The sequence below is a fragment of the Rhinolophus sinicus genome, linkage group LG05 (genome assembly GCF_036562045.2).
Source record: "Rhinolophus sinicus isolate RSC01 linkage group LG05, ASM3656204v1, whole genome shotgun sequence".
NCBI lineage: Eukaryota > Metazoa > Chordata > Mammalia > Chiroptera > Rhinolophidae > Rhinolophus > Rhinolophus sinicus.
The window spans coordinates 52,900,538-52,926,928 of record NC_133755.1 but is presented as its reverse complement, the minus strand read 5'-3'; the positions used below and the strand labels follow the sequence as shown (position 1 = coordinate 52,926,928).

The following is a 26,391-nucleotide window of genomic DNA, read 5'->3' as shown; positions in this document are numbered from 1 at the left end:
CCAACAGCCAGCGCTTGCAGCTCTTCTCTGCACGAGGGCCCTCAGTCTACTGGAGCACTGTCCCTGCACAAGAGGACAGCCTGAGACTTTATGTCCCCAGGGTTCTCCTTCACCAGTCCCTGCCAGGCGACTGTGAAAGCCCAGCTCATTGCCTGCAGTCAGGCTTATACTCCAGAGCTCCTTGGGGACCAGGCTGAAGCTGTGCCTGAGAGATCCCCTGCTGGGCCTCTCGCCTTTCCTGTCCTGCTTCTCCCACCCGGCTCGCTGGCTTCCCCTTAGAGCACTTCCTTAATAAATCAGTTGTATGTGAATCCTCACTGTATGGTCTGCTTCTGGGAAACCCTTCCAAAGACATAAATCTTCTAGGGCTTTTTTTTTTTTTTTTTTTAAACATACTTCTCCACCCTACCTCCAGAGGGAGAGTGCGGAGATGGTGGAGGAGGAATGTCTGATGTAGAGGTCCCTGCACTTCCACTGTGCTCTGCTGTCTCCAAATAGGGGTGTCTGGGAAGGTTCCTGGACCAGCTAGGATCTGCTGGGGAGCATCAAGCATGGGCCCTGGCTAGGTGGGGAGAGGAAAGGGTATACCAGGCAGAAGGGAGGACCTAGCTCCGCTGAAAACTAGCTGGTGATTAACTAGAAAACTAGCTAGAAAATAAGAACGACACTGTTTTGTAGTATTTGATACTATTTCATAGGGCTGTGATGAGGACTAAATGAGGAAATCCATGTATAACTCTTAACCTAGCGCCTAGCATATTGTAAGCACTCAATCAATGTTAGCTGTTATCATTACCCCTTATTTTCTCATAGTTCTTTGTGGGTGCTTCTGTTTCACCTCATATCATAGCCATGTGTGTATGTGTGTGTCTCCCACTTTATGCAGGGAGCCCCTGATGGGTGGGAGCCACCTGTGTGGAGTACATAAATCAATGTGGCCTTACCCAGTATAGATGCCAACTATTCGGTAAATACTGTGAAATTAAACAAAACTGACCACGGGCAGGGATGGGTAGCAAATGACAGAGAAAGAGAGAGAGAGAGAGAGAGAGAGAGAGAGAGGCGGAGGGGGGAGTAAAAATATTTTTCCTAAGGATGCTGCTGGTTTCATTCGTCTGGGGGTAAAATACAACCCAATCCTCAATGACCAAGGACCTCATAGAGATTTTAAGCCCACTGTGCCCCTCCTTCACCTAAGTTCAAATAACATTGTATTTGAACCACGCATCCTATAAGCCTGTGTTTTTCCTTCTGTTCGTGTTCTCTGTGCATCACCTTTGAGTACAAGGACTAATATCTCTGAAAGCTCTTGTTTCCTAACCTCCCCCCCAAGAGTCATCTAGCCCCCATTCTTACTCATGTTCAAGGGAAAGGAATCAAGGTAATATAGTAGGAGTACTAGCTTTAGAGTCAGCTACACTTGGATTTTAATCTTGGTTCTGGGTGCTCTTCAAAAAAGGTTTAACTACTCTGAGCCTCAATTTCCTCATCTGTCATGCGGAGGTCATAATGGTACCTATTTCACAAGGTCATGTGTGGGTTAGAAAGCAGATGTGAAAAACCCTTCACACTGTGAGACACAACCCAGGGGGGAAAAAAGAGCCCCACCCAGAGAAGTAAGGCTTGCAGGTTTTAATGTTTCATGATTGGTAACAGAGCAGTCTCCAGGAGACCCCCAGAGAATGTGTTCTGACGTTAGAAGCACTTCCTGTGGACAATGGAGGGCCCTGCCTCGTCGTACTCCGGCTTGCTGATCCACATCTGCTGGAAGGTGGAGAGAGAGGCCAGGATGGAGCCTCCAATCCAGACTGAGTACTTCCGCTCTGGGGGAGCAATAATCTGGAAAGAGTAAACGTGGTGAATGAAGCGTGATCAGTCCCCAAGGGAAAGGGGGTGGACGGCGGTCCAGGCGCCATCTCATCACACAGCCGGGCTGGGCTGGAAACGACAGCCTCCACGGTCAGAAAGGAACAGGGCAAACCTTGTGGTAGATTGAATTATTGCTCAAATCTTGACTCCCCCTCCACCCTGCCCCCCTCTGTAGGAAGAGTGTACTGTTCCACCCTGTCACTTAGGGCCGGGCCAACGAAATGGTAGCAGACATGACCCCAACAGGAGCTTGCAATGTGCTTCAGGCATGCAGTTGGGCCTGTTCTCTTGTGCCTCTGCCATCTTCCTGAGAAGAGCTCCCTTGAGGAGCTGCTGGGGCTTCAGCCCGGGTCCCCTAATGAGAGATGTGGACCAGACCTGAGCTGGCTGGGCCTGCAGAGCTGTGTAGCCAGGGCTGACCTTGACAACCTACTCCTAGCTGGCCTGCGGATACCTGAGCGATGACTGCTCCTTGTTATGTGCCCTGAGATTCCACAGCTGCTTGTTACTCAGCAGTAGCTGAACAGCACAAACATCTACAGGAGGAGAGCAGTTCGGTTCTTGCCTGGAGTTTGCCTGCATGGGCAGCTCAGGTTGGGCCTCCTCCGTTCCTGAGTCTGAGCCAGTCTACTCAGACCCTGTCTTGAGCGTCATCTGTCAACAGCCAGTCGTATCTGAGAAGTTCTCAAATTCACACAGACATTGCTCATTCTTGCCACTGGGAGTCCTTAGCGTAGCCTTTAGAAATTGGTTGTCCTGTCAAACAACTTTGAACTCCACCTAAAAATGGGTCTAGAAGGATTGCGATTCTTCAACTAATTTCCCAGTTTCTGAAGGGTCTAAGACTTCAGTGCTAAAACAAACTAGAAACTAGTTTTTTTGTCTCCTTAGAACCTCTCTACGTATTTCCTAATTTACAGAGCTCATGGAATTGCAGAATAAGAAGGGTCTTTAGAAGGTATCTTATTCAGGCCGACAAAGGTTACCCCATCACTCCTTGGACAGACACCTCAGGGACTGGCAGAGGCACTGAGAAGGTAACAGATTTTATGGCTGGGCAGGTCTAGTTGTGAGAAAACTCTGGCTTGTCTTGGGCTGAAGGTCCTCAGTCTCAGCCCCACCCCAACCCCACATCTCTTCTTCTGTATCCTGAGGCTTGCCTCATCTCCCCCAGTTCCTCTACACATATTGTGCTGTTCGATTTGTCTCAGGTGCTCGTACACACACACACACACACACACACACACACCCTTGGACACCTTTGCTCGCTCTATTGCCTGGAGTGCCCTTTCCCCTCTTCTCGTCTTACTTAAGTTTCTTTGATCACGTCTATTAATTACACCCTAAACCCTGAAGGCTGGTACATGATGTTAAACTCAGGCCGTGGCTCACAAATAGGGATACGCATTAAACCACTGGTGTTCATTTATCAGTGTAGGTGATGAGACTTCCTCGGACCTGATGAACCAGAATCTGGGGGTGAGACTAGGTGTGGCCTCCTGACACATGGTCCTGGTATAAAGTCCCCGTTCCAGGCCTGGCGCGATGCCCCCCAGAGGGCAGGCCTCAGTAAGCGAGGCTGCTCCAGTGGCTCGGGGTGCAGATAAGAACGTACACGTTCTCATTTGTTTTCTGGGGAAAGCTTTGCTTCCCTGTGCTGAGCACCCTCTATCTGCTAGGCCGGGGGGTGGCCTGGGGAAGCCTTCCTTTGTGAAGAGGGTTCTTAGAATACTGACACAGAGAATATGCTTCCTTAGGTCAGGCCTCCTTCCCAGAGACCAACTTGATTGTGAGACTTTGTAACTTTCAACCCATTCATTATCTCCATTCTATTCCCAGCTCTTTTTCCAAACCTGCTAGCAGCAAAGTGCCTGCACGTTCCTATTATTGATAGCTTGGGGACCAGAGGCTGGGCAGGAGCAATAAGACAAGTGAGCTCCCATTCCACCAAGGCTATAAGGTGAGAAGCCCTGGAGAGAGGCAGTGGGGAGCGCTGTGGCTGAGCTGGGACAACAGGCTGTCTAGGAATCACGGGTGGCCCTGTGAGTTCAAACCAGCAGCCTGCCCCATGGCCAAACTTCCTCTCTTTGAAATTTTCATCCTCCTCGGGGGTAACACCCAAGTCCTTTTTAAAGTTCAGAGATGCTGTAGTGTTGCTGCCTTCTTTTCTTCACGTCTATTTCCCTCCTCCTGATTTCCTCCTCAACCCCCTCAATATTCCCTTCCCCCCAAATTCTTTCACCCCCTTGTCATATGACATCATGTGATTATGTCTGAGAACCCATGCTAAACGTGTTTCCAGCTCATCAGTCCCCAAGGAACACAATTCTCCCAGGATGAAATCTGGCCCATACCAGGATGAGCGGAGCCCAAGAGACCTCCGAGCAGCAGGCCTGGCAGTGTGACTGAGCATCTGGGAGCTCACCGTACAAGGGACAGGATGAAGGAACTGCGTCAACACCCACCTTGATCTTCATGGTGCTGGGGGCCAGGGCTGTGATCTCCTTCTGCATCCTATCAGCAATGCCGGGGTACATGGTGGTGCCCCCGGAGAGGACATTGTTGGCGTATAAGTCCTTGCGGATGTCAATGTCACACTTCATGATGGAATTGTAGGTTGTTTCATGAATTCCGGCGGACTCCATGCCTAGTGGAGAGCATAGTTTTTGGTCAACATCCATCTCTCATGAACACTGGCACCCCCAGCTCCTCAGGTGACCCTTCTGGTGTTGCAACTACTTTGGTTCACACCCTTAATCACCTCCCAAATGGTTTTCAAGATCAGACCTTCTAACTGGTTATTGCCCTGCCTTTCATTTCCCCTGTTCTGATTGAGCTTTCCCATTGTTGCCTGAGGTATATTTCTGAAGGAACACTTTGATCTATTTTCACAACTTACTTGAGATATAGTTCACACGCCATGAAGAGTACATCTTTAAAGAGTACAGGTTAGTTTCTAGTATATTCACAGAGTTGTGAACATTGCCACAATGTAATTTGAGAACATTTTTAACACCCTCCAATAGAAACCCCAGGCCATTAGCAGATACTCCCCTTTTCCCCCTTCTCCAGCTCTAGGCAACCACTAATCCACTTTCTGTCTCTAGCTTTGCCTATTCTGGGCATTTCACACAAATGGAAGCATACATTATGTGGCCTTTTGTGTCTGGCTCCTTTCACTTAGCATGTTTGCAAGCGTCATCCATGTTACAGCACGTGTCAGTACTTCCTTCTCTCTTATTGCCACATGGTCCTCCCTCGGGTGGACATACCCATGATGCCATCTTCAGCAGTCCCCCATTGACATTTAGCTTCCTTAGCCTGGCACCAAGATCTTCCTGTGCGCCAAACCGGTTCATACCCACCTACCTGCCTCCCCCACCTCTAGTCTTTTGTCCATGTGGTATAATTTCACACAGTAGGTAGAAGAATCTTCCTAAAATACAAACCTGACCTGGCTACTCTGCTGCCTAAAAGCTTTCAGGGGATCTCCACTGCTGATATGATTAATCCCTATGTTCTTTGTGTCGTCCAGCCATTCTCCCCCATTTCCCGTGTGCAAGCACGACAAACACACACACACACACACACACACACACACACAGAATTCTTTCATCATATCCCAAATAGAACATGACCTTTCACACCTCCATGCCTTTGCATATACAATTCTATCTGCCTTGTACGCCATTCCCCACTCTGCAGTGCTTCCATCCCCAGATACCATAAAATGATATTCATTCTTCAAGGTCCCGTTCAAATATTCACCTTCTCAAAGAAGGCTTTCCCGATTTCTTAGGCCTGTAACACATTGTCCAGTTTGCTATTGACTGCTGCGCTGTGTATCAGCATTTGCTTATAGGCCCATCTTTCCTTACACACTTCTCAAGAAAGTAGTTGTCCTTGTACTATGCTCTTATTTAATCCTTGTCGCAACCCTATCTGGTAGGTACTATCATTATTTCCCCTTTATAGATAAGAAAAGTGAGATTTGAAGAAGGTAACGTCCAAGGTAACAGGGCTTGAAAAGGTAGAGTCAAGACTTACAACCAGGTCTGAGCCCCAAACCCATCCTGTTTATTGCTACAAATTTCAGCCCCGTGACCTAAATGTTGAGTGATCCAAGAAGTGTTTTGTTTATTAAACTCATTCTTAGTTTCTTATGATATTCCCTCTCCTGCTTTTCCTTTACCTTGATTTCCTTACCCTGTTATTTAAAATTAGATTTTATCTACTTGTATTGTTTATGTATTTTTGGCTCTTCCTGGAAAAATATGGCCTATGTATAAACAAAAAACAAAGTTTGTGTGACCCCTGGTGTTTGTCTTTCCATCTCTTACCCACCCCTGCACCCTGCCCTCCCAGCTGGCAGGGGCTGGGGGCAGCGCCTCACCAATGAAGGACGGCTGGAAGAGGGTCTCGGGGCAGCGGAAGCGCTCATTGCCGATGGTGATGACCTGCCCGTCCGGCAGCTCATAGCTCTTCTCCAGGGAGGAAGAGGAGGCTGCTGTGGCCATCTCATTCTCAAAATCCAGGGCCACATAGCACAGCTTCTCCTTGATGTCTCTCACGATTTCTCGCTCAGCTGGAAGGAGTAGAAGGACAGAAAAGAGATACTCAGTGGGAAGGGGGAGTTCAAAGCAAAATGTCTCCTGGGCTTTTCTCCTTGCTATGACAATGGTGCAGACCTTCCTGAGGGCCCTGCAGGACACATTTCCTGTCTAGATAGAGGCTTGTATGTGTGATCTTATAGATTCTAGGACGGCCTCTATCCCAAAGCCCCTCTTGCCCAGGGTGCCCACTGAGGCATGACACCTCCCTCTTAGCCAAACCATAAATGCCCCCAGGTAGTGAAATGCATCACGCATTACTACCATTCAGGGCTGTTCAAAACAAGCTCTGATTGAGTGTGTTCATGGACAGCGGTGGCAGGTTCCTGGGGAGGGAGGGGTGCTGTGAAAAGGCATGTCTGGAGGGCTCAGCTGAGCACCGTGTAGGAGAAGTAAGCCTAGGCCTGTCCCCCATCCCGAGGCATTTCGGTTGGGAACCTTTGTGCTTAAATAAGATGGCCTTGACTATCTGGTTTTGTCCGGAGGCCCGGCCCCAGCCGAGGGCTTCCCTGTCTATCCTAAGAGAGCTTGAGCACACAGAGCCACGACGTCTCATCATTCCTAAGAACTTCTGGTCCTAGATCAGATTTGGTCGTGAACTGCACTCCGAATCAGGAAAGGGGCTGGATACCTGTGGTCACAAAGGAATAGCCTCTCTCTGTGAGGATCTTCATGAGGTAGTCTGTGAGGTCGCGGCCAGCCAGGTCAAGGCGCATGATGGCGTGGGGCAGGGCGTAGCCCTCATAGATGGGGACATTGTGGGTGACGCCGTCCCCGGAATCCAGGACGATGCCTGTGGACAGAGGGGATAGGACCTAGGAAAACCTTTCTGGTCTTTCATCTGTCTCGTCTGGGACCCGTTACCAATATCTCCAACTATCATATTTTCCTTTTGCAGCTGAGAAAATTCACCCAGCATGCAATAATCAACCATATTTTTTGTTTACATCAATTTATTCTCCCAAATGATACTGCGGTCTTCTGGAAAGTGAGAAAAATGTCTCCTCTTCTTGTATTCCTTGAAACATTTTTCATGATAACGCACAGTTGTCAATTTGCATCTAGACGGCACGCTCTTTAAGTGACACTGGATAATTTGCACATCTTTCATGCATCAAATTAACACATATGCACATGCAATTGGAATGCTTAATCTGAAAGGGACTATCAAAACCAAGCAATTTGAAAAAATTAACATTCTCTACTGATGAAACGTTTAGGAAACCATGAAGAGAAATATGCTTCCTCAACATGATAAGAAATCGCTCTCAATCCTACAGCCACACCATAATTGATGGGGAAACACCACAAGGTTGTTATTTTATTATTATTATTTAATATTGTCCTGAGAGTTCTAGCCAATGCAATAAGGCACAAAATGGAGATAAGAGGTATTATTGTCAAAAGGAGACAGAATTGTCATTATTTGAAGATGATGTGGTTATATACCTAGGTATATAACCCAAGAGAATCAACTGAGAAATGATTGGAGCTAAAAAGATGGTTCAGTAAGGGCCAGATGTAAAATAAACATCCAGGGACCACCAGGTTACTCTTGTACAAGGATGCTGATCATAGTATATTTTATAACAAAAAAAGAAAAATTGGAGACAACCTAAAGATCCAGCAATAGACAAATGGTAAAATAAATAAATAAATTATGGAACCATCATATAATGACTACTGCATGGCCATTAAACATGATGTTTACAACATAAAATCAAGTGCAAAGCACAGGACATAAAACAGTATACACCCTGTACTTCCCTACTACTGTCCTTATTCACCTTCAGTGAAATGCCTTTGCTTTTGTCTCTCCCCCACTAGACTGTTAGGTCCATAATAGCTGGAGTGGTCTTGTTTGTCAGTGTGTGCTCACGGCCTGGTACAATGGTTGGCACGTGGTAGACAGTAATGGAAAATATCAAATGAATGAAGGAATGGACAAATCAATGGATACATGAATGAATGTTTGAACAATATTCATGGAAGTTGTCGAGCCTCTATTAAAAATGGCTTTTATTTTGAAGGTCTCTCTAGTTCCCTGATCACTTTTCTATACCAAGGCCACACACTTCCATATCCACCATCACAGGTTCTGCTGTTGCTGCTTCATGAGCAGAAACATTCCAGCATTGTTGGGAAGTGTGTATAAGCTCCTGGTCTGGCCACTATGAGGGAAATGGCCCTTGCTGGATATACTAATCATGGTTTGTTTATGCGAATTCTTTCCAGCTATACTGGGCAGACTCGCCTCTGCATGGGCTTCCCTTCTGTTATCCCTATGCAAGGTTTTCTCTGGACTTTGGCTGTCCCTTTGATTCTTCTGAGCAGGAACCTCTGCAGGAGCCCAGCTTCCCCTTCCTCCCCCTGTAATCAGAAAGGGCATGGATTACAGCAGGGTTACTCACCTGTTGTGCGACCAGAAGCATAGAGGGAGAGCACAGCTTGAATGGCAACGTACATGGCAGGGACATTGAAAGTTTCAAACATGATCTGAAAGGGCAATGCAGAATTAAAGACCGTCTGGCAGAAATCACAGCACCTCTTGGCCCAAAGAATGGCTTATAAACTTATTAAGGGCAGGAACTATGCCTATTTACCCTCCTCCCACCTACCAGAGGGCTTGGCATGGACTACGCACATAGCAGGTCTTCAAAAAATTTCTTTTGCATTAATGCATGAATGGGAGAGAGGATTTGGCCATCCGTGTTGCATTCTCATGCCAGTGCAAGTCTGCCTGGCCTCTTACCTGGGTCATCTTCTCCCTGTTGGCCTTGGGATTTAGGGGGGCCTCCGTGAGCAGGGTGGGGTGCTCCTCAGGTGCTACCCGCAGCTCATTGTAGAAGGAGTGGTGCCAGATCTGTTTGGAAGAAAAGTCAGATGAGTCCAGCAGACTCCCAGTGGGCTGGAAAATTCCAGTCGACATGTGCATGTTGGGGGAGTATGGCTCAGTGTTCTCAGGATGGGCTGGATCTGGAGAGAACCGTCAGCCCTGGAAGTTTCTGATGGACCTTTAGAAGTTATTATATCCCTTCTCAAGAGAGCCCCAGACAGGACTCAGGCCTGGGGCCATTATACTCAGTGTATTGATTATTTCCCTCCGATCTTCCTTTCTTTCTATCCTTCTCCCTCCTCACCCCTGCTTTGTATGTTCCTTGCTTTTTGGCTTCTGACTACATGTATGTTTGGCTGATGGAAGATACCAGCAAAAAGTTGGAGAATGGGAGGAGGGAGCGAGGTCAGGGTGTTTCTCCCGGCAATGGTGTGGCCTTCTAGAGCACAGTCCTGTTGGGTGGCCCCTCTCCCAGGGCTCCAGCTCTCACCGAGTTCTGGTGACATTGTGCCCCCCACCCCCCAGCCTAGTGGTGTAAGACCTACCCTCTGTTCCTTTTGGTTCCCTAACTCTGCTCACACCTCTGTAAGTAGTTCTTCCTTAAATTAATTCCCCAACCCCAGCTGAGTACATATACTGTCTCCTGCTGGGAACCTGACAGTTGAGCTTGAACTTCTACTGTTTATTATTGAACAGGCTGGTGCGTTAGAGCAAGGCTTCTCAACCTCAGCACTTTGACATTTGAGGCCGGATAATTCCTCGTTGCAGGGGGGCTGGCCTGTGCCTTATAGGATGTTTAGCAGCATCCCTGGCCCTCACCCACCAGAGGCCAAGAGCACCCCTCCTGGCAGCTGTGTGACAAGTGACACTGTCTCCTGACATTGCCAAATGCCCTCGGGGAGGCAAACTTGCCTCAGTGGAGAGCCACCGTTTCAGAGGAAGTTATTTCTTCCCTCTGCGTCCAGTTCCCGCTTCAGTGATCGAGGACCACAACACAGGACTTTTTCACTTTTTCATCTCAGAGGGATTCCGCAAAGAGTGCCAGGGACCTTGGGCTTTCATCTCCTGGGAGGCGGGGCACAGGATCATTTCATTCCACTGTACCCATATATTTACAGGCCCCCGGCTTTGTGCTAGGATGGTGCTAAATGTGAAAAGGGCAGACATAAACCAGACATGGCACCTAGACCTTAGTTTCAAAGTCTGGAGGGGAGAAAGACAAAAAGACAAAACACAAAGACACATGCACATTTTAAGTGAAGCACTAGGGAGCTGCAGCTCATTTCCTGGGGGATATAGGTGGGCTCTGGAGGCAAAGGAAGGTTGTCAGAGGCCGGGAAGGCCATCTGAGGCAGAGCAATTGGCACAAGCCAGGGCTCTGGACTGTGAAAGTGTCACAGGAGATGGCAATCAGTCTGAATAAGTAATGTTAGTCTTTCTTCAAATGTGGGCGTCAGATGCCTTCTAGCAGCACCACCTGGGTTGTTACGGGAGGCACAGGTCCCCAGACCCATGACTCAGAACCGTTGGGTGTTGGGCCCAAGTAGCTGCACTTCATTTTACTTCATTTTTTGGAGTTTTTATAAAGTACTTTAAAAATGAAAGATATTGATAATGTTAAAATTAGAAAAAATGTTTTTAAGAGGAATAAAAATTTTCCATATTTCTATCACCTAATAATAAACAGTAAATATTTGGCTGTTTTTCTTCTTCCCAATCTTTCACTTTTATGTATTTTCAAATGTATCACTATTAGTATTCATTTATTTCATATACTTTTATTTATTATTATACTATTACATTTTTATGTTCATTGCTTCCTGCTACTTTTCAGTTAATATAACATAATTTCCTTTTTATAGTAAATATTTATCTTTAACAAGCTGAGCAAACATTTGTGTGTAATGCTTACACATCATTTCATCAGATACCATCATATATTTAATCACATTACTATTCTTGGTATCTTCAATTTTTGTTTTCAAATAATCCTCTGATAGTTGTCTTTGTGCATATTACATTTTTTTCTTTTCAGAATATTCGCCAAAGAAAAGAATTTTAACAGTGCAATTACTGGGCTAAAGAGTATGGTAATTGTTAAGACTTTTTGACTTTTATTACCAAAAAAGAGGCTAAATTACTCTTTACTCCAGAATAATAAAGTGCCTTAACCTTCGTATGTGTTCTTTCTCTTAAAATATGAAATAATTGGATAGATAGAAATAATACCTAGTTGTTTTACTTTGAGTATTTTTGTTTCAAACGAGTTTAATAATTTCTATTTGGCAGATTATCTGTTCATAGGCTTTATTTGTCTCATGGAGATTGTATTTTTTTCTTTTTTTTTAAGGAGGGCGCAGCTCACAGTGGCCTATGCAGGTATCGAACTGGCAACCTTGGTGTTATTACCAGTACCACGCTCTATCCAACTGAGTTAGCTGGCCACCTGAGACCATATTTTTAATTATCAATTTGCACTAGCTGTTTATATTAATCCTTCATTGCACTTGTTATGAATATATTTTGCAATTTGTTGCTTGCATTTTAAATTTGGTTTTATTTTTCACATGCTAGAAGTTAGGATTTTTAAGAAATCACATTTGTTACTTTTTTCTCTATGACTTCTTTCACCAGAACTTTGATGAATACTGTGTTGCCCCAAAAATAAGACCTAGCAGGACCTTCAGCTCTAATGCATCTTTTGGCGCAAAAATTAATATAAGACCCAGTCTTATTTTCAGGGAAATACAGTATAAGACTTGGTCTTATTTTCGGGGAAACACGGTAGTTGTGGAGGGTGCAGCTCACTGGCCCATGTGGGAATCAAACTGGCAACCCTGTTGTTCAGAGCTCGTGCTCTAACCAACTGAGCCATCTGGCCGCCCCTCTATATTATATTTTAATATTTGGGTATGGAAAGTCTCCTCTCATAGTTTTTCTTATTCATTTTGTTCTCATACATTTAGCCTTATTTTTTCTCCAACTACAGTTTTAATTATCTTGCATAATGAAAAATTGTGATTTTTTTTTTTTTAAGTCAAACTCACAGAAGTGGAGAATAGAATGGTAGTTACCAGGAAGTGGGCAGAGGGAAAAATGAGGAGATTTTGGTCACGGGATGCAAAGTCTCAGTTATGCAAGATAAATAAATTCTGGAGATTTAATGTATAGCATGGGGATTATAGATAACAGTACTGTATTATAGACTTGAAATTTGCTAAGAAAGTAAATCCTAAGTGTTCTCACAAGAAAAAAATGAGTAACTATGTGAGGGGACAGGTATGTTAATTAGCTTGAATGTGGTGATTGCTACACTATATATATATATATATATATATATATATATATATATATATATATATAAAATATATATCAAAGCATCAAATTGTACTCCTTAAATGTATACAGTTTAAAAATTGTGAGATTTTTATTGGAATGGCAAAGAGCCCATAAATTAATTTGAGAAGATTTGACAGCTTTATCTTATTCAGTTTTTCTCTTAAGGCACAAAACATATTTTCGGGGTTTTAAAAAAAGAGTTTATATTGTTATTGCTGTGAATAAAATGTTTTTGTCGTATTTTCAAATTAGATATTATTAGATATATACAAGTACTCTGTACCATTTATTGAGCATTAAGTATGTTCCACGCCTTGGGATTACACGAAATATTACCTAATTCAATCTCCAAAGCAACCTAATGAAGAAAGTATTTTTATCTCCACAAATGAGGAAACTGAAGCTTGGAGGGAAGGATTTGCAACAAGATCTCCCTCTCACTGACTCCAGTGTCTGTGCTCTTAACCATTACATTGTGTGAAATGAAAGCTATTGCCCTTTATCTGTTTATCTCACACCCAGAGTGACCCAATCCAGGAGTTAGAGAAAAGTATAGTGGATTACAGATTTTGAACCAGCATCCTTTATTCCCAGGGGCGCCCACACTGCTCAATAAGCCCTCTATAACATGTCAAAAGGCATTCACTGCAGAAACAAGAACTCTCAGCCAACTGTCTGAAGAATTTATCAAAAGAATATTTAGAAGGCTCTGTTAGCATTTTGCACACATGATTTTGTTGATCACACACTACCATTTAAACATTGCTCCCTCCCACATTTTCTCACACAAAAACAAGCTTCCAAAAACCCCTATAAATTCTTACTTAAAATTTTCGTTAGAGAATCATCATAATAATATAGCATCGATGCATTATCGGAGGTCACGACAGGGAAAATAAAAAGAAGAGAAGCTATTTGCCTCTCCAGAGGCAGTAGCATTTGGAAGAAGGGATAAGCACTGGCTTAGAGTGAAAGCGTGTGAAAGGATGATGCTGGGAATTAGGGAAGGCCAGGTCCTCGCATGCCAGTCAGGGAGTTCGGAACTCCTGTTGGTGAGTGAGGAGCCACTAACCTCAGGGAGATTCCTGAGGAGGTTGAGTGACATGACCTGAGCTGTTTTTAGAGAGATGTGCTTTGCAACAGTGTAAATTTAATTGCGTGACTGAGGCAGGAGACAAATGAAGGAAGCCACTGCAATGTCCAGTGAAAGACGTTGGCATCCTTGGTTGGAGAATAGCCAGGGGATGGACAGGAAGGAAAAAAAGGATGTAAGAAACATTTTAGAGGAAGAGTTAACTGGGCACAATGTGTCATGATGATGTATTATTAGTAAAATGAGCTTGTTCAAGGGGGAGTCCACCCATACCTTCTCCATATCGTCCCAGTTGGTGATGATGCCGTGTTCAATGGGGTATTTGAGAGTCAGGATCCCGCGCTTGCTTTGAGCCTCATCCCCCACGTAGCTGTCTTTCTGGCCCATTCCCACCATTACACCCTGCAAAGCAAATGAAGAGAGATGTGAATTGGCTGAGGGCTTCCATCAGAGGGACTCAGGCATCAGAGGGCCTCTGAAGAAAGATGAAAAGAGGAAAACTGTCCTCCAGGAAGCAGAACAGCAGGAGATAAGGGTAAAGCAGATGCCAGTGAATGAGAAGGTGATGGGGAGAGAAGGTGGAGGGTTTCTTGTGGGCTTGTCTTTCTTCCCTCTCCTAAGACAGTATCGTTTTCTTAGATAGAACAGGGACCATCCATACACTTCCTCCCCTTACTTCACACACACACACACACACACACACACACACACACACACACACACTACTTGTACTTGTCTTCCTCAAATACCCTATGTTTATACTATACCTTCAGGTGGTACAGTTCTCTCCACATGCTGAGATACTCCTTAGCCTCAGTTATCCCTTTTTCTACAGTCTTCCCCTTCCTTAGTCCCTCCGTTCACATTTAGTCTCTCCCTCCTTTGTGCTTGCTTGGTGGAATATTTTGTCTCTATTCCAGACTGTGATCTCAAGTGAGTTGTGGGTATATCTTCACGGAGTATGAATTTCTTAAAGGCAAGGGGCTTGCTTAATTGCATATATTTTTAACAGATTTCTTCCAAACCTAGCAACCTCAAAGACTTAAGCCAGACATGATACCATCATTGCATGCCTGATGGATGATTTTGGTTCTGGATATTTCTATCGAAAGTCTTGCTCCATTAGTTAATCAGAAGAGAGAACCCTACACCCAACACACGCGTGTACACGTGTACACACACACACACACACTCACTCACTCACACGCCCCCCAGCTCTGCATAGTCTCTGCAATGCAGCGCTTACTCCCAGTGGCTTGAAGCCTTGTGTCCCGATGAGCACACACCTGGTGGCGAGGACGGCCCACGATGGACGGGAAAACAGCCCGAGGAGCATCATCCCCTGCGAATCCTGCCTTGCACAGGCCAGAGCCATTGTCACACACAAGCGCAGTGGTCTCCTCTTCACACATGGTGAGTGTGGCTGAGTGAACCTGGGGCTGGAGCACCTTGAGGATTGGGGGAGAAAGGAACTAGTCAGCCACTTGTCAAAATCAGGTTGGAGACGGTCTTCTTGACTTTGGGGCCTGCCCCCACCTGCAGCCAGGGCCCAGCCAGGAGGAACAGCATGCACCTGGCTTCCAAGTCTCCGGCAACTGGGCCTCTTCCCTCTACCCTGCTGTTAAGGGCTGAATTGTGTACCCCCAAAATTCATATGTTGACGTCTTAACCTCTAGTACCTCAGAGTGTGACTGTATTTGGAGATAAAACGTCTTAATCCAATATGACTGGTGTCCAGCATGACTAATCCAATAGGATGGGTCTCCATAAGAAGAGGAAATTGGGACCAGATGTGCCCAGAGGGAAGAGTATACAAAAGCAAAGCAAGAGGAGAGCCATCCACAAACCAAGGAGAGGCCTCGGAAGAAATCAACCCTGCCAACACCTTGCTCTTGGACTTCTAACCTCCAGAACTGAGAAAAAATAAATTTCTCTTTTTTAAGCTACCCAGTCTGTGATACATGGTTATGGCTCTCGGAACAAACTAATCCACCTGCCTGTTAAAGACCTGAGGTAGCTACAGAGCTTTTATACAACGGAGAGAATCTCTAAAAAAAACTTGAAGGTTAGGAAAGGAGTTGAAAAAGTGTTCAGAATACATAACAAATGACTATTATTTACTATGTATAAAGAACTCATACAAATCAATGACAAGGAAACAGCCCAAAAGAAAAACAAAGACTATGAATAGATAATTGACAGAAAAGGAAGCCCAAATACCCAACAACTATATGAAAAGATGAACAACCTTACTGGTCACCAGGGAAGTGCAAATGAAATAAGACCATTTTCACCCATCATAGTATTAAGATTCAAAATTTCATAATAGGTGTTGGCAAAGGTGTGGGAAAACTGGACCTCTTTAACCAGAGAAACACACAAACACACAATTTGGAACTACCCCAAGGTCCAAATTATAGGATATTTACTGAAGGTAAGAGAAGAGCCAGGCTAATCTATACGGATGAACGTGGCTAGATTTCTAAATGGTTCTACTGAGTCAACAAAGCATGTTGTTGCAGAACAGAATGTATAGCATAAAACCACGTATGTGAGTTCTTTCTAAAACAACAAAAGAAAACCAATATGGTGTATTTTCCATAATTTGCTATTTGTGGATATGAACACACAGCAAAATGGTCTGGACAAAAGTCTAAGACATACAGTGATGACCTGTGGAGGTGGGAAGAGGGGGTGCTGGGTTATAGCTGTAATGTTTTGAATGTTTACAAGGAGACGGTGTTCTCTAATAGTTTATCATTAAAATCAATATAAGATAGCATTAAGGAAAAAAGCTGCAGCAGTTACACGGGAAACACAATCCTAAGGGTAGAAGCACCTTGAGGAGGAAGGGGCAGCCTGAGAGGAGAGCACAGCACGGGACTGACGGTGGGGCTCACTGCCCTCTGCCGCTTCAGATGGAGAAAACTGAGAAGTCCCTCTTCCATCACTGATGTCTGAATTGGGACGGCTGCAAAGTGATGGGGGAGTTAGTTTTTCCAACATCTATTGCAGGTTTTCTTTCTTTGGGGGAAGTTAAAAGACAACTTCTGAGACATTTTTGGCACTACATGATAAAGGAGATGCAGCAAACAGTCAGGAGACGGTGAGCTGATTGCCTCCTCACCTGGAAAGGCCTGAGTGGATCAGGGGGGGATGGAGGTGGGAAAGGTCCTAGCTGACGGGTTGGGAAGGTCGGCTTCCAGGAGTCCATAGAAAAAAAGGCAGGAGGCATAGAAAGAGCAGGTGGTGGCAGTGGAGAAAGCCCCACCCAAGCTTCATTCAGAATGTGCAAGCACAGAGGGGAAGGAGATGGGTATTCTGGAAACACATGACCTTGGCCCCTCAGTGCCCTCAGGCTGAAGATGGACAGGGAAGATGATGATCAAAGCAAAGAGGAGACAGAGTCACAGGCCTGTGAACACAAGGTCAGAAAGGCTAAGGAGAGACCGAGCGGAAGCTTATTAACAAAATGTGACAGCTAGAAAACCCTTCTCTGCTGTGTTCGAAGCAGAGGGCACACTAGGGGAGAGGCTCGCTGGGACCTCTGGAGCCAGGTCTGCTTCTGTCTCTGTTGATCCTCGTGACCCTCTGTGGCCATGGAAATCAAGTCCTACCTCTCAAACTTGGCCTCTAACAGGGCCCAACACGGCCTGGTCCCTGCCCGTGTCTCCAGTCTCATCCAGCCTCCTCTTGGCCTTCTCACTCTGGCCCTGTGGAGTTTCTCTCCATTCTCTGAACTGTGTCACTTCCTCTCCCTTCTGGACCTTTAGATGCAGGGTCTGGAACGCTCTTCCCCTCACCTGTTTGCTACTCTTAACTCCAATCACCTGCCAGGTCTCTGTGTTGACACTGCATTCTCATGAGGAATCTCCGGCCACTTGTCTTAGTTAGTGGCCCCACTTCTTTTTCCCACAGCACCTTGAATTTGCCCCAGCAGTGATCAACCCTGCATATCCCAGCTCATTCATAGCTCTGTAAAGGCAGGAGCTGGGTCTATTTGGTTCCCCAGTGATTCTTCAGTGTACCTACCCTGTTTCCCCAAAAATAAGACCTAGCCGGACTATCAGCTCTAATGCGTCTTTTGGAGCAGAAATGAATATAAGACCCAGTCTTATTTTACTATAATATAAGACCAGGTATAATATAATAAAGACTGAGTCTTATATTAATTTTTGCTCCAAAAGACACATTAGAGTTGATTGTCCAGGTAGGTCTTATTTTCGGGGAAACACGGTAATACAATATCTGGCACAGAGTGGGCTCTTTAAATGTTTGTTATCAAAATGAATGAGTGAATGCATCAATGGCTGTCAAGGAGAAAGGTATTCAGAACAACGAAGGGAGAACAAACATTGGTAAGAGGAAATCAAGATTTGAGGTGAAGTGGAGATTGAAGGAAAGCACCCAGCTGCTCTGGGTCTGGATTGCAGAGAAGATCCTCAGCCTCCCACCGTATTGGAAGAATGGAGGAGAGAGATGCTAGAAGACAGGAGATGGGCAAATGTTCGATGCCCAACAGAGAAAAAAGGCAAAACTCTAAAACCTCAGATAATCTTGAAATGTAAGTTAAGTAGGTTTCCAGAGGCATTATTAAAAAGCAGTGATTTCTTAGAACTGGTCATGATTTACCAAGAGCAAATGTTGTCAGAGTAAGAATCCTCCCTTTTCTCTCAGGACCACTGGGCAGGAGAAGGTGGGAGACAGTGAGCTTAGCTTGATCTTGGCATCTGACAAGGTCTCCTGTGATGTCTCTATTGATAAAGCCATGGGGGCTGAACAATAAATCAATTAGGCATATTTGTAGCTGCCTGAATTACTGTCACTGAAAGGTGATAATTGATGGGTCAACCTGGAGATAGCAATATGCCTCAGGGCTCTACTCTTGGTTTTTGTCTCATGTGACAATTTAATGAGTTGGATGAAAATATAGAGCATATGCTGATCAAATTTCCAGATAAAACAGACCCAGGGAGAGAGTAATATTAAATACGTTGGATGGAAGAGCAAAACCCAAGAAGATCTCAAAAGACAGAGAAAATAAGCTGACTCCAATAATATTAAATTTAATAGGATAAATATGAGGTTCTGTATATGAGTCTAAATAACCAAACCGTGAAAGCTTTGTTCAGCATCAGTGAGCAAGACCTGGGGGCTTGTTGGCAGTCGGCATTGTGCTGTGGCCAAGATAAAAGCTAACCCCACCTCCGGCTGGAGTACTGTGTCCGGTTCTTGGGGTCACCCTTCCTGGAAAAAAGGGGGCCTGCATTCACTGCTGATGTGTCAAATTGTACTATGTCTTGGAAGGGGAATTTGAAAATACTATTCAAATGCCTTAAAAATGTATATATCTATATCTTTTGTATATAATGTATATATCTTTTGACTTTACAAAGGCACTTGTAGGGATTTATCCTTGGAAAACACTCATGGGTGAGTGCAAAGATTTGGCCAAGAGCTAGTTTATCACAGCTTTGTTTAAAATAACCAAAATCAGAAACAACTTTAATATTGAGAAAGTTGTTGAATAATACATAAACTGGTTTATAACCTAATTGCCAGAAACGTCCATACAATGGAGAGAGCAGCATATCTAATTCAATAGCAAAGGCACAGCTGCTTTGTTAGGTGACTATATTCTGTGTTCCAGTTTTGGTTAAAAAAAAAAAAAAGTAATTTTAATTTTAAAAAATTGGGGGCCCTTCACATATATTATCTACTTAATCCTCACAAAAGCCCTGAGGGAAGATATTTTTCTTTCTGCATTACAGATTTTAAAACCAAGTCTCAGAGAAGTGAAAAAACTTAGCCTGAGGTCTCTTAGCCAGGAAGAGGCAGGGCTGGCATCGGCCCAGGACAGGTTCCAAAGCCTGAGCTTGTACCTTCGTCACCACCACTGTCATAACGTCTCCATGTTTGGTGTTTTTGCTTCTGCTTCTCTGTCTCTCTAGAGCTGTTGGCAGCAAAAGCCCTAAAACAAAAGGGTCTATGTTCTTTTCTCTCTCTGATCTTCTGAATCCCTCCTACTCCATGATTACATCTAGATTTGTTTATAACTCCTGACCCTGTCTCACTGTTTAGCACATAGTAGGTGCACAATAAATGTTGGATGGCAATCCCACCGCCTGACTGGCCCCTTCCCAGACGTGGTCTGCGCTGCCCCTAGTATTCCCAGGTCTCCACAGTCCAGTCTCATGACAGCGTGGTCATGTTGCACGGGCCGAGTTAGAACCACACAGAGACAGTTTTCTCATCACAAGCTGTTCAGCCAACAGTTAGGCTTCCCTGTTCTAGCAGGAGGCCCACCTTGAGAGGAAAGCAACCTTGGAGGCTAGAAAGTGGCTAAGAGGCAAAGCCACACCTCTCTGATTATCTCACTCTAGGGTCCCCTCAGCATCTCTCTCTCATGTGATTTATAGCTCAAGCCTGTCTGGCTTTTCAGTGAGCCCTTTTGTCTCCCCCTGCGTTTCCCACACACAGAAAGAGAGCATTGGACTTGTTTCCCAGGGACAAGCCACAAAGCGACTTAAAGCTGTCAACAACGCCATTCTGCAGCACTCTGGGTGGATTTAAATCTGCTTTCTTGAAGGCGGAACCAAATGAGCAGCCAGGGAGCCGTAGGCGGGGTCAGGGCTGCTGGCCGGGAGTGGAGCCTCCGCGGGGCCCCAAGCTGCCCCCGGAAGAAGGGTTTCACCGAGCACGGAGCCAGACTCTCCTGGAATGCCTCTGCCGAGAGAAATACTACACCCTCCTCAGCTGCTTGCTGGTAACTTGTGGCTAGACTTGAGCGTGTCCGCTGAGCCACAGCCAAAATCACTGTGGTTTCCAGGGGTCACAACCGCTTTGCACTCGCAGAAAGCTGAGAGGCGTGTTCTGGCTCTGTCAGCGCGTACTACATCTGGGCTTCATTGAGGAGTTCACAAAGTTAGAAACACAGTTCACCCCACCCCCAAAGGTGGCCCAAAACCAAAGACAATAATGAGTGCAAAGAATTTGCTCACTCACTCATCTCCCGGGCTGGCCCCCTAGCAACTATGAGGACGGAGGCATTAAGGCCCCTCCCGGTCACTCCGAAGCTTTGGCCTCAGACTTCCCTCCACTCCCCCTTTCTTTGCTCTTCTCCTCCCAACTGGCAGCCTCTTCCCATGGCTCAGTCCCATGCCTCCTTCTCTGGCCTTCAGTTTCCTCAACTATGAAATGGAAACCATAACATCTATCTCCCAGGGGTGATGGATCAAATACAACAATGGAAATGAAAGTGCTTTGTAAATTGTAAATCAGGATTGGTACACTAAGGCCTGTTTTTGTGCGTGTGGTCCACGAGCTAGGAATGCTTTTGACATTTTAAAATGGTTGCCGAAAAGCCCAAGAAAAATATTCCATGACCCCCCCAAATTACAGGAAATTCAAATTTCAGTGTCTACAAATAAAGTTTTATTGGAACACAGCCATGCCCATCATTTGTTCACAAACTGCCTATGGCTGCTATTACTATAGTGGCAGATCAGAGTCGTTGCAGCAGAGACCTTTAGGCTCACAAAGCATAAAATATGTACTGTCTGGCCCTCTACAGCAAAAATTTGCCCATCCCTGTTGCAAAAGACTGCAAAAATAATTATTCTTATTACCTCTCTTACTCTTTTGCATCAGAACTTGCTCCTAGGATGAAGTCTGTCATATTGGAAGGAGTTGAATGATCCACTTTACAAATGAATGATTACTGAAGGTTGAATTTTTGCCAGTTCCCAAGGACAGTTTGGAAATTAGCGGGAAGTTTAAGTCCTAAAAGGAAAGCCTTTCAGATGGTGAGACTTCAAATAACAGTTGGGGAAATACTGGGGGTGAGGGCTTCAAATGACATATAAGCAGCTGCCTATTATAATCTGCACACCACATATATTCATATGATCAAAGAGCCTGGCAGAGAGAAATCATTTCACGAAAAACGTTCTCTCAGTGGACAATTCTAGTAGCACCTCTAACCTCAGGGTATCTGGACTTGGCTGATGTATATTAATTAAATTTAAAATGATTCCTAATTAGTGATATTCCTGATCCTCAGGATTCTGCCTTTTGGACCTGTTCTGCCGGCTTCTGCCTGGGGCTCTCATTCACACCCCCAGCTGTATCCAGACCCCTCTCCTGGGCTCCAGATGTGCAGAGCCAGCTGCCTACTGCGCCTCTAGCCACACACCCTCTGGCAGCTCAATTCTACCTCCAGGACTGCTCTCCACATCACCACCCTCTAAACTGGAATTGCCCCTCACAGAACTGCACCACTCACCCTGGAGCCAACGCCTAACACCCTGCCTCCTCCTGCCTCCTTGCCAACCAATCCCCAGGGTGTCTTAATTCTATCTCCACACCACCCTGCATGACCAACTCAGTACCACTGCACTCTCACCCTGTTCCAGTCCACTCTCCTCACAGCTGCCAGAGCAGTCCCTTCAAAAGGCAGATCTCTTTTGTCACCCTTCTGTGGTCCCCCATTGCCCACTCCTTTAGTGTATTACATAAGGCCCTAATAATCCAGCCCTGCTCACTTCTCTGAACTTAGCTCTCCCTACTTCCTGCCTTGAAGTCTAAATTCAGTAGAGTGAGCCACTTAACGAGTCTCAAAGGCCGTGCTTCCTTACTACTGGGATACACCCAACTAAAGGACCCAGCTTGGGTACCCTTTCCTCCAGGAAGACTTCCCTGATAACTCTTGGGTGAGGGGCTCCTCCTGGAGTCTTTTCATACATTTATTTGTTCCTTAGTTATCATCTGTTTCTCTGCCTTTCCCAATGATTTCAGAAGCCTCTATACTGTCCCTATGGAGCCAGGACAGTGTTGGCACATAGTAAGAGCTCAATAAATATTGGTGGGATGAATAAAGGGAAGGAAAAAAGAAATTGTTCCTCAAGGTCAGGATGTTATACTACCTATCTTGGTTTCCCAGGCTTGGCATGTAGAATCTCTCTGCCCATTGAAGTTTCTCCAGCACCCATTCATCTCTGTCACAGGAAGCACATTTTTCAGCCCAAGGGACCACCTCAAAGTCTAAACCCATTCAATTAATAAAAGCAAAAGCAAGCGCTTAGTTATAGCCTCCCTATTCAAAGTGCAGTCTCAGACCTGCAGAATTAAGCATCATCTGGGAGATTATTAGGAATGCAAATTAGCAGGCCCCACCCCAGTCTCCTGAATCAGAATCTGGGTGAGGTGTAGGACAGACTGTGTTTTAACAAGCCCTCCAGGTGATTCTTAAAGTTTGAGCACTCAGGGCCAGGCCCTGATTGCGCTAAGCCAAGCACTTTATACATGTACTATCTCATTTAATCCTCACAACAGCATTGCCAAGTAGTGTTACTATTACTATTACTCCCATTGTATAGGAGAGCAAATTGAGGTCACTCAGTAACTTTGGTAGCCAAATGGCAGCCTGCCTCCAATGCCTGCAGCACTACAGCAGCCTGCCTCAGCCATAAAGAGATATGAAGGCCTGAGGGGAACAATGGCATTGGCAGGATGTGAGTCTCCGACAAGTCACTTAACTTCTGTAGGCCTCAGCAGCCTCGTCAGAGAATGACTTAGATGGTTTCTATATTCCTTCCAGGCCTAAAACTGCTTGATGCCACAGAACACTCATCCCTACCCCACTCCTGACTTTCCACCTCTCCCGTTGACCCTGAAGCCTTCAAGGGCTGAGAAAATTCTCTGTTCATCTCAGCCAAGCACAAGTCACAGGACAGGAAGACCCACAGGGGACTGAAGAAAATACACTCTTATTCCCAAAAGAGACATCTCACAGACACTGAGACCATTGTTGGCTTGGATACAAAGACCCTGAGAAGAAGCCGGCTTTCTAAAAAGCATCTGCTCCCTTAGAACAGCCTGCCAGACATTCGGAGCCCTGACAAAGCACAGGAGAGTGTGGATGGGCACTGCCCCTGGTGAGCAGGGCGAGTAGACACCACGGGTGTTATTTCCCACCCCCACCCAGTGAGGGGTGCTGGGAGCACTGATCCAGACTGCCCCTGCTCCCGAAGTCTCCATGGCCAGAAACGCCTGGTACTGGCAGGCGGCAGCGTGCTTGCAGGCACCACTGTGCGCCCAGGGCCTTGTTGTGTGACCTGGGCCAGCGTCATGGAAGCCAGGCCAATCTGGAGGCGCTCCTGCACCCAGGGGGCCAGGCAGCCCCGGGAAGGAAGAGCTGGCAGAAGCTGCAAGTACTCACCGAATGTATGAGAGGTCCTTCTCCCAGTGTCTGAGGGCTGGTGTGTCTTTGGCATAAATACCAGAGCAATATAAAACCCCAGAGGCGGATCTTCTTTAAACAGAGTCCCTAAAAAGGCCAGCTGACGGTGTGTTAGCCATATTGCCATATAAGGTGGTTTTTTCAATAAATCGGCTTTGGGGGGTGGGGGAAGAGATTGGGTAGAGTGAATTATCATTTGAAAAATGTATGCAAAAGGCCTTCAGTGGCAACAGCCCCAGTGCTGGTGGATTTGTTCCTTTTATGCTGCACTCTCATAAACAAAACTCACACCAGGCCTTATAAGCTGCCCAGAGTGAGGCCAGATGCAGCTCGGCTCCTGGAAAGAGAACCATACCAAGAATGGCAGTGGGCCTCCTTCCTCCACACCTCCTGCCTCAGGCCCTGCTGCCCGCCATCTGGATTGGCCTGGGACGCCCATGCAGTGGCCCAAAGTGGATGCAATTGTCCCGGTCTGGTGCAAGCCCAAGACAGCTCAAAATGGAAGGGAGATGCTATGGTACCTGGGAAAGTAATCTCCTGTATCCTACTAACCTGCTGCCCCTCACACAAGCTCCTAAGCCCTAGGCTGAGTCACCTGGGGTCCCAGGCCAACTTAAGCTGCCTCTGGAACCTCACTGTCTCCTATCTTTCTCCTTTCCTTACTGGATTTCCTCTACCAGTCCATAAATATTGGGAATTACAGACCAAGGGAGATGCCTTAGGGTTGAGGCACACCTAACAAGATTCATAAGCCTGGGGCAGCTGGTTACCTCAGTAGGTTAGAAGGTGGTACTCATAACACCAAGGTTGCCAGTTCGATTCCTGCATCGGCCAGTGAGCTGTGCCCTCCACAACTAAATTGAAACAACTACAGTGGTACCTCGGTACAGTGGAACGTTTCCATTGATGCACATTTAGGTTTATGAGTGCCGTAAACCCGGAAGTAAATGCTTCGGTTTTCGAACACGACTCAGAAGTCGAACATGTCACACGGCTTCCGCTGAGTGCAAGATCCTGAGGCCTAGCTGTCGGCTATTTTCGAACGTTTCAGAACTTGTGGATTACGTTTGAAAACCGAGGTACCACTACTTGACTCGGAGCTGATGGGTCCTGGAAAAACACATTTAAAATAAATAAAAGTTAAAAAAAGAAGACTCACAAGCTTGTAGAATTTTCCACAGTCCTGTGGTTTTTGCTGTTTTCATAATTCATGTACTCTCCCTGGGTGGCTGTTGCGTTTTCCACACCATCAGCCACAAGCTGTGTGGCAATGACCTTCCTCTCCACATTCCCAGTCCCAATACCTCATGTCAATCACAGTCTAAAGTTACTGATTGCCCATTAGGCACACACTCCCAGAGGATGCTCCAAAAACAGAACCCCTGTCCCGGGCCCTCAGTGCTGATGTGCCTCCTGGGCGCCCTGCCTCGGAATCCTACCCCTCGGCTCTTCGAGCTGGAAACCTCCACGTCAGTGTAGACGTCTCTCTCCCCTTCATGCTTCTCTGCCACCTGGTCACCTTTCCTGGTGGCCCTCTCCCCAGAAACGTCTCTCAGCTCTGTGTTCTCCCCGCTGGCCCTGGTCGCCATGCCCTACGGGCCCTGCCCTGCTTTAGGCTCTGGCTCTGTCTGAACTGGAGCCACCATAGCTCCCTGACTGGCTTTCCTGACTCTGCTTCATCTTCAAATCCAGTGGTTCCCAGAGTGCTGTCCCCAGTCCCACTGGACGGCAGCATCAACATGGCCTGGGACCCTGTTAGAAATACAGATTCCAGGCTTCACCCAGACGGATTGAGTCTGACACCCTGGGGGAGGGGCTCAGCCATCTGTGTTTTATAAACCTTCCCCTGCCCAGATGCCCAGGTGCCCAGGATACCTACCCTTCACCAGAAGGAGCATGCATCATGGGTGGAACACCTGCTTCATGTGACCTAGGACCCCAGGTGACTCAGCCCAGGACTTAGGAGCCTGTGTGAGGAGCAGCAGGTGTGTGGGGCACAGGGGATTTCTTTCCCCAGTATGGGTGACATTCCCCTTCGGCTTTCCTGGGCTTGCACCAGACCTGGATAATTGCATCCACTTTGGGGACACTGAATGGGAGTTCTGGTGGTTTCAGCTGTCCTGGCCCAATGGCTGTCCAGGTCCGTCTTCCTTATTAACTGAGGATTGAGGGGGGTGGCGACGTGGATAAGGAGAGCTCGCAGCTGAGAGAACCCCCTGTAGGGAAGGGGCACTGTAGGTGTACTTCCTCCTCCTTGGACGACTGTCCAGAGTGCTTAGCACTAAGTCTAAAATCTAAGGCTCCCGAATCTTGCAGGGCCCTGGAAAAGTCCTCCTGCGGTTGGTGGGGGCCTGCAAAGCAGCCGCTGAGGTGGGAGCTGTCCAGCAGGGACAGAGTGCTGTCA

The 26,391-nt window shown here is 46.2% G+C and overlaps 1 protein-coding gene across 1 annotated transcript; it reads right to left on the bottom strand.

Annotated features, from left to right (window-relative positions):
* Positions 1-1,617: 1,617 nt before the first annotated feature.
* Positions 1,618-24,059, bottom strand: ACTG2 (actin gamma 2, smooth muscle). The gene is made up of 9 exons (XM_019712879.2): positions 23,967-24,059; positions 15,034-15,195; positions 14,021-14,149; positions 9,232-9,342; positions 8,891-8,975; positions 7,111-7,272; positions 6,263-6,454; positions 4,335-4,516; positions 1,618-1,839 (listed from the first exon to the last, which is right to left on the bottom strand). Exons 2-9 carry the CDS (start codon positions 15,157-15,159, stop codon positions 1,696-1,698), a joined length of 1,131 nt encoding a protein of 376 aa, XP_019568438.1. The 5' UTR covers positions 15,160-15,195; positions 23,967-24,059; the 3' UTR covers positions 1,618-1,695.
* Between the last annotated feature and the right edge of the window lie 2,332 nt (positions 24,060-26,391).

Coding starts and splice junctions, on each gene's coding strand:
- ACTG2 (XM_019712879.2), bottom strand. CDS start 15,159: ATGTGTGAAGAGGAGACCACTGCGCTTGTGTGTGACAATGGCTCTGGC. Junction 8,976..9,231: donor ACAGGGAGAAGATGACCCAG/GTAAGAGGCCAG, acceptor TTGCCCTTTCAG/ATCATGTTTGAAACTTTCAA. Junction 6,455..7,110: donor CTATTCCTTTGTGACCACAG/GTATCCAGCCCC, acceptor TACTCCTTCCAG/CTGAGCGAGAAATCGTGAGA.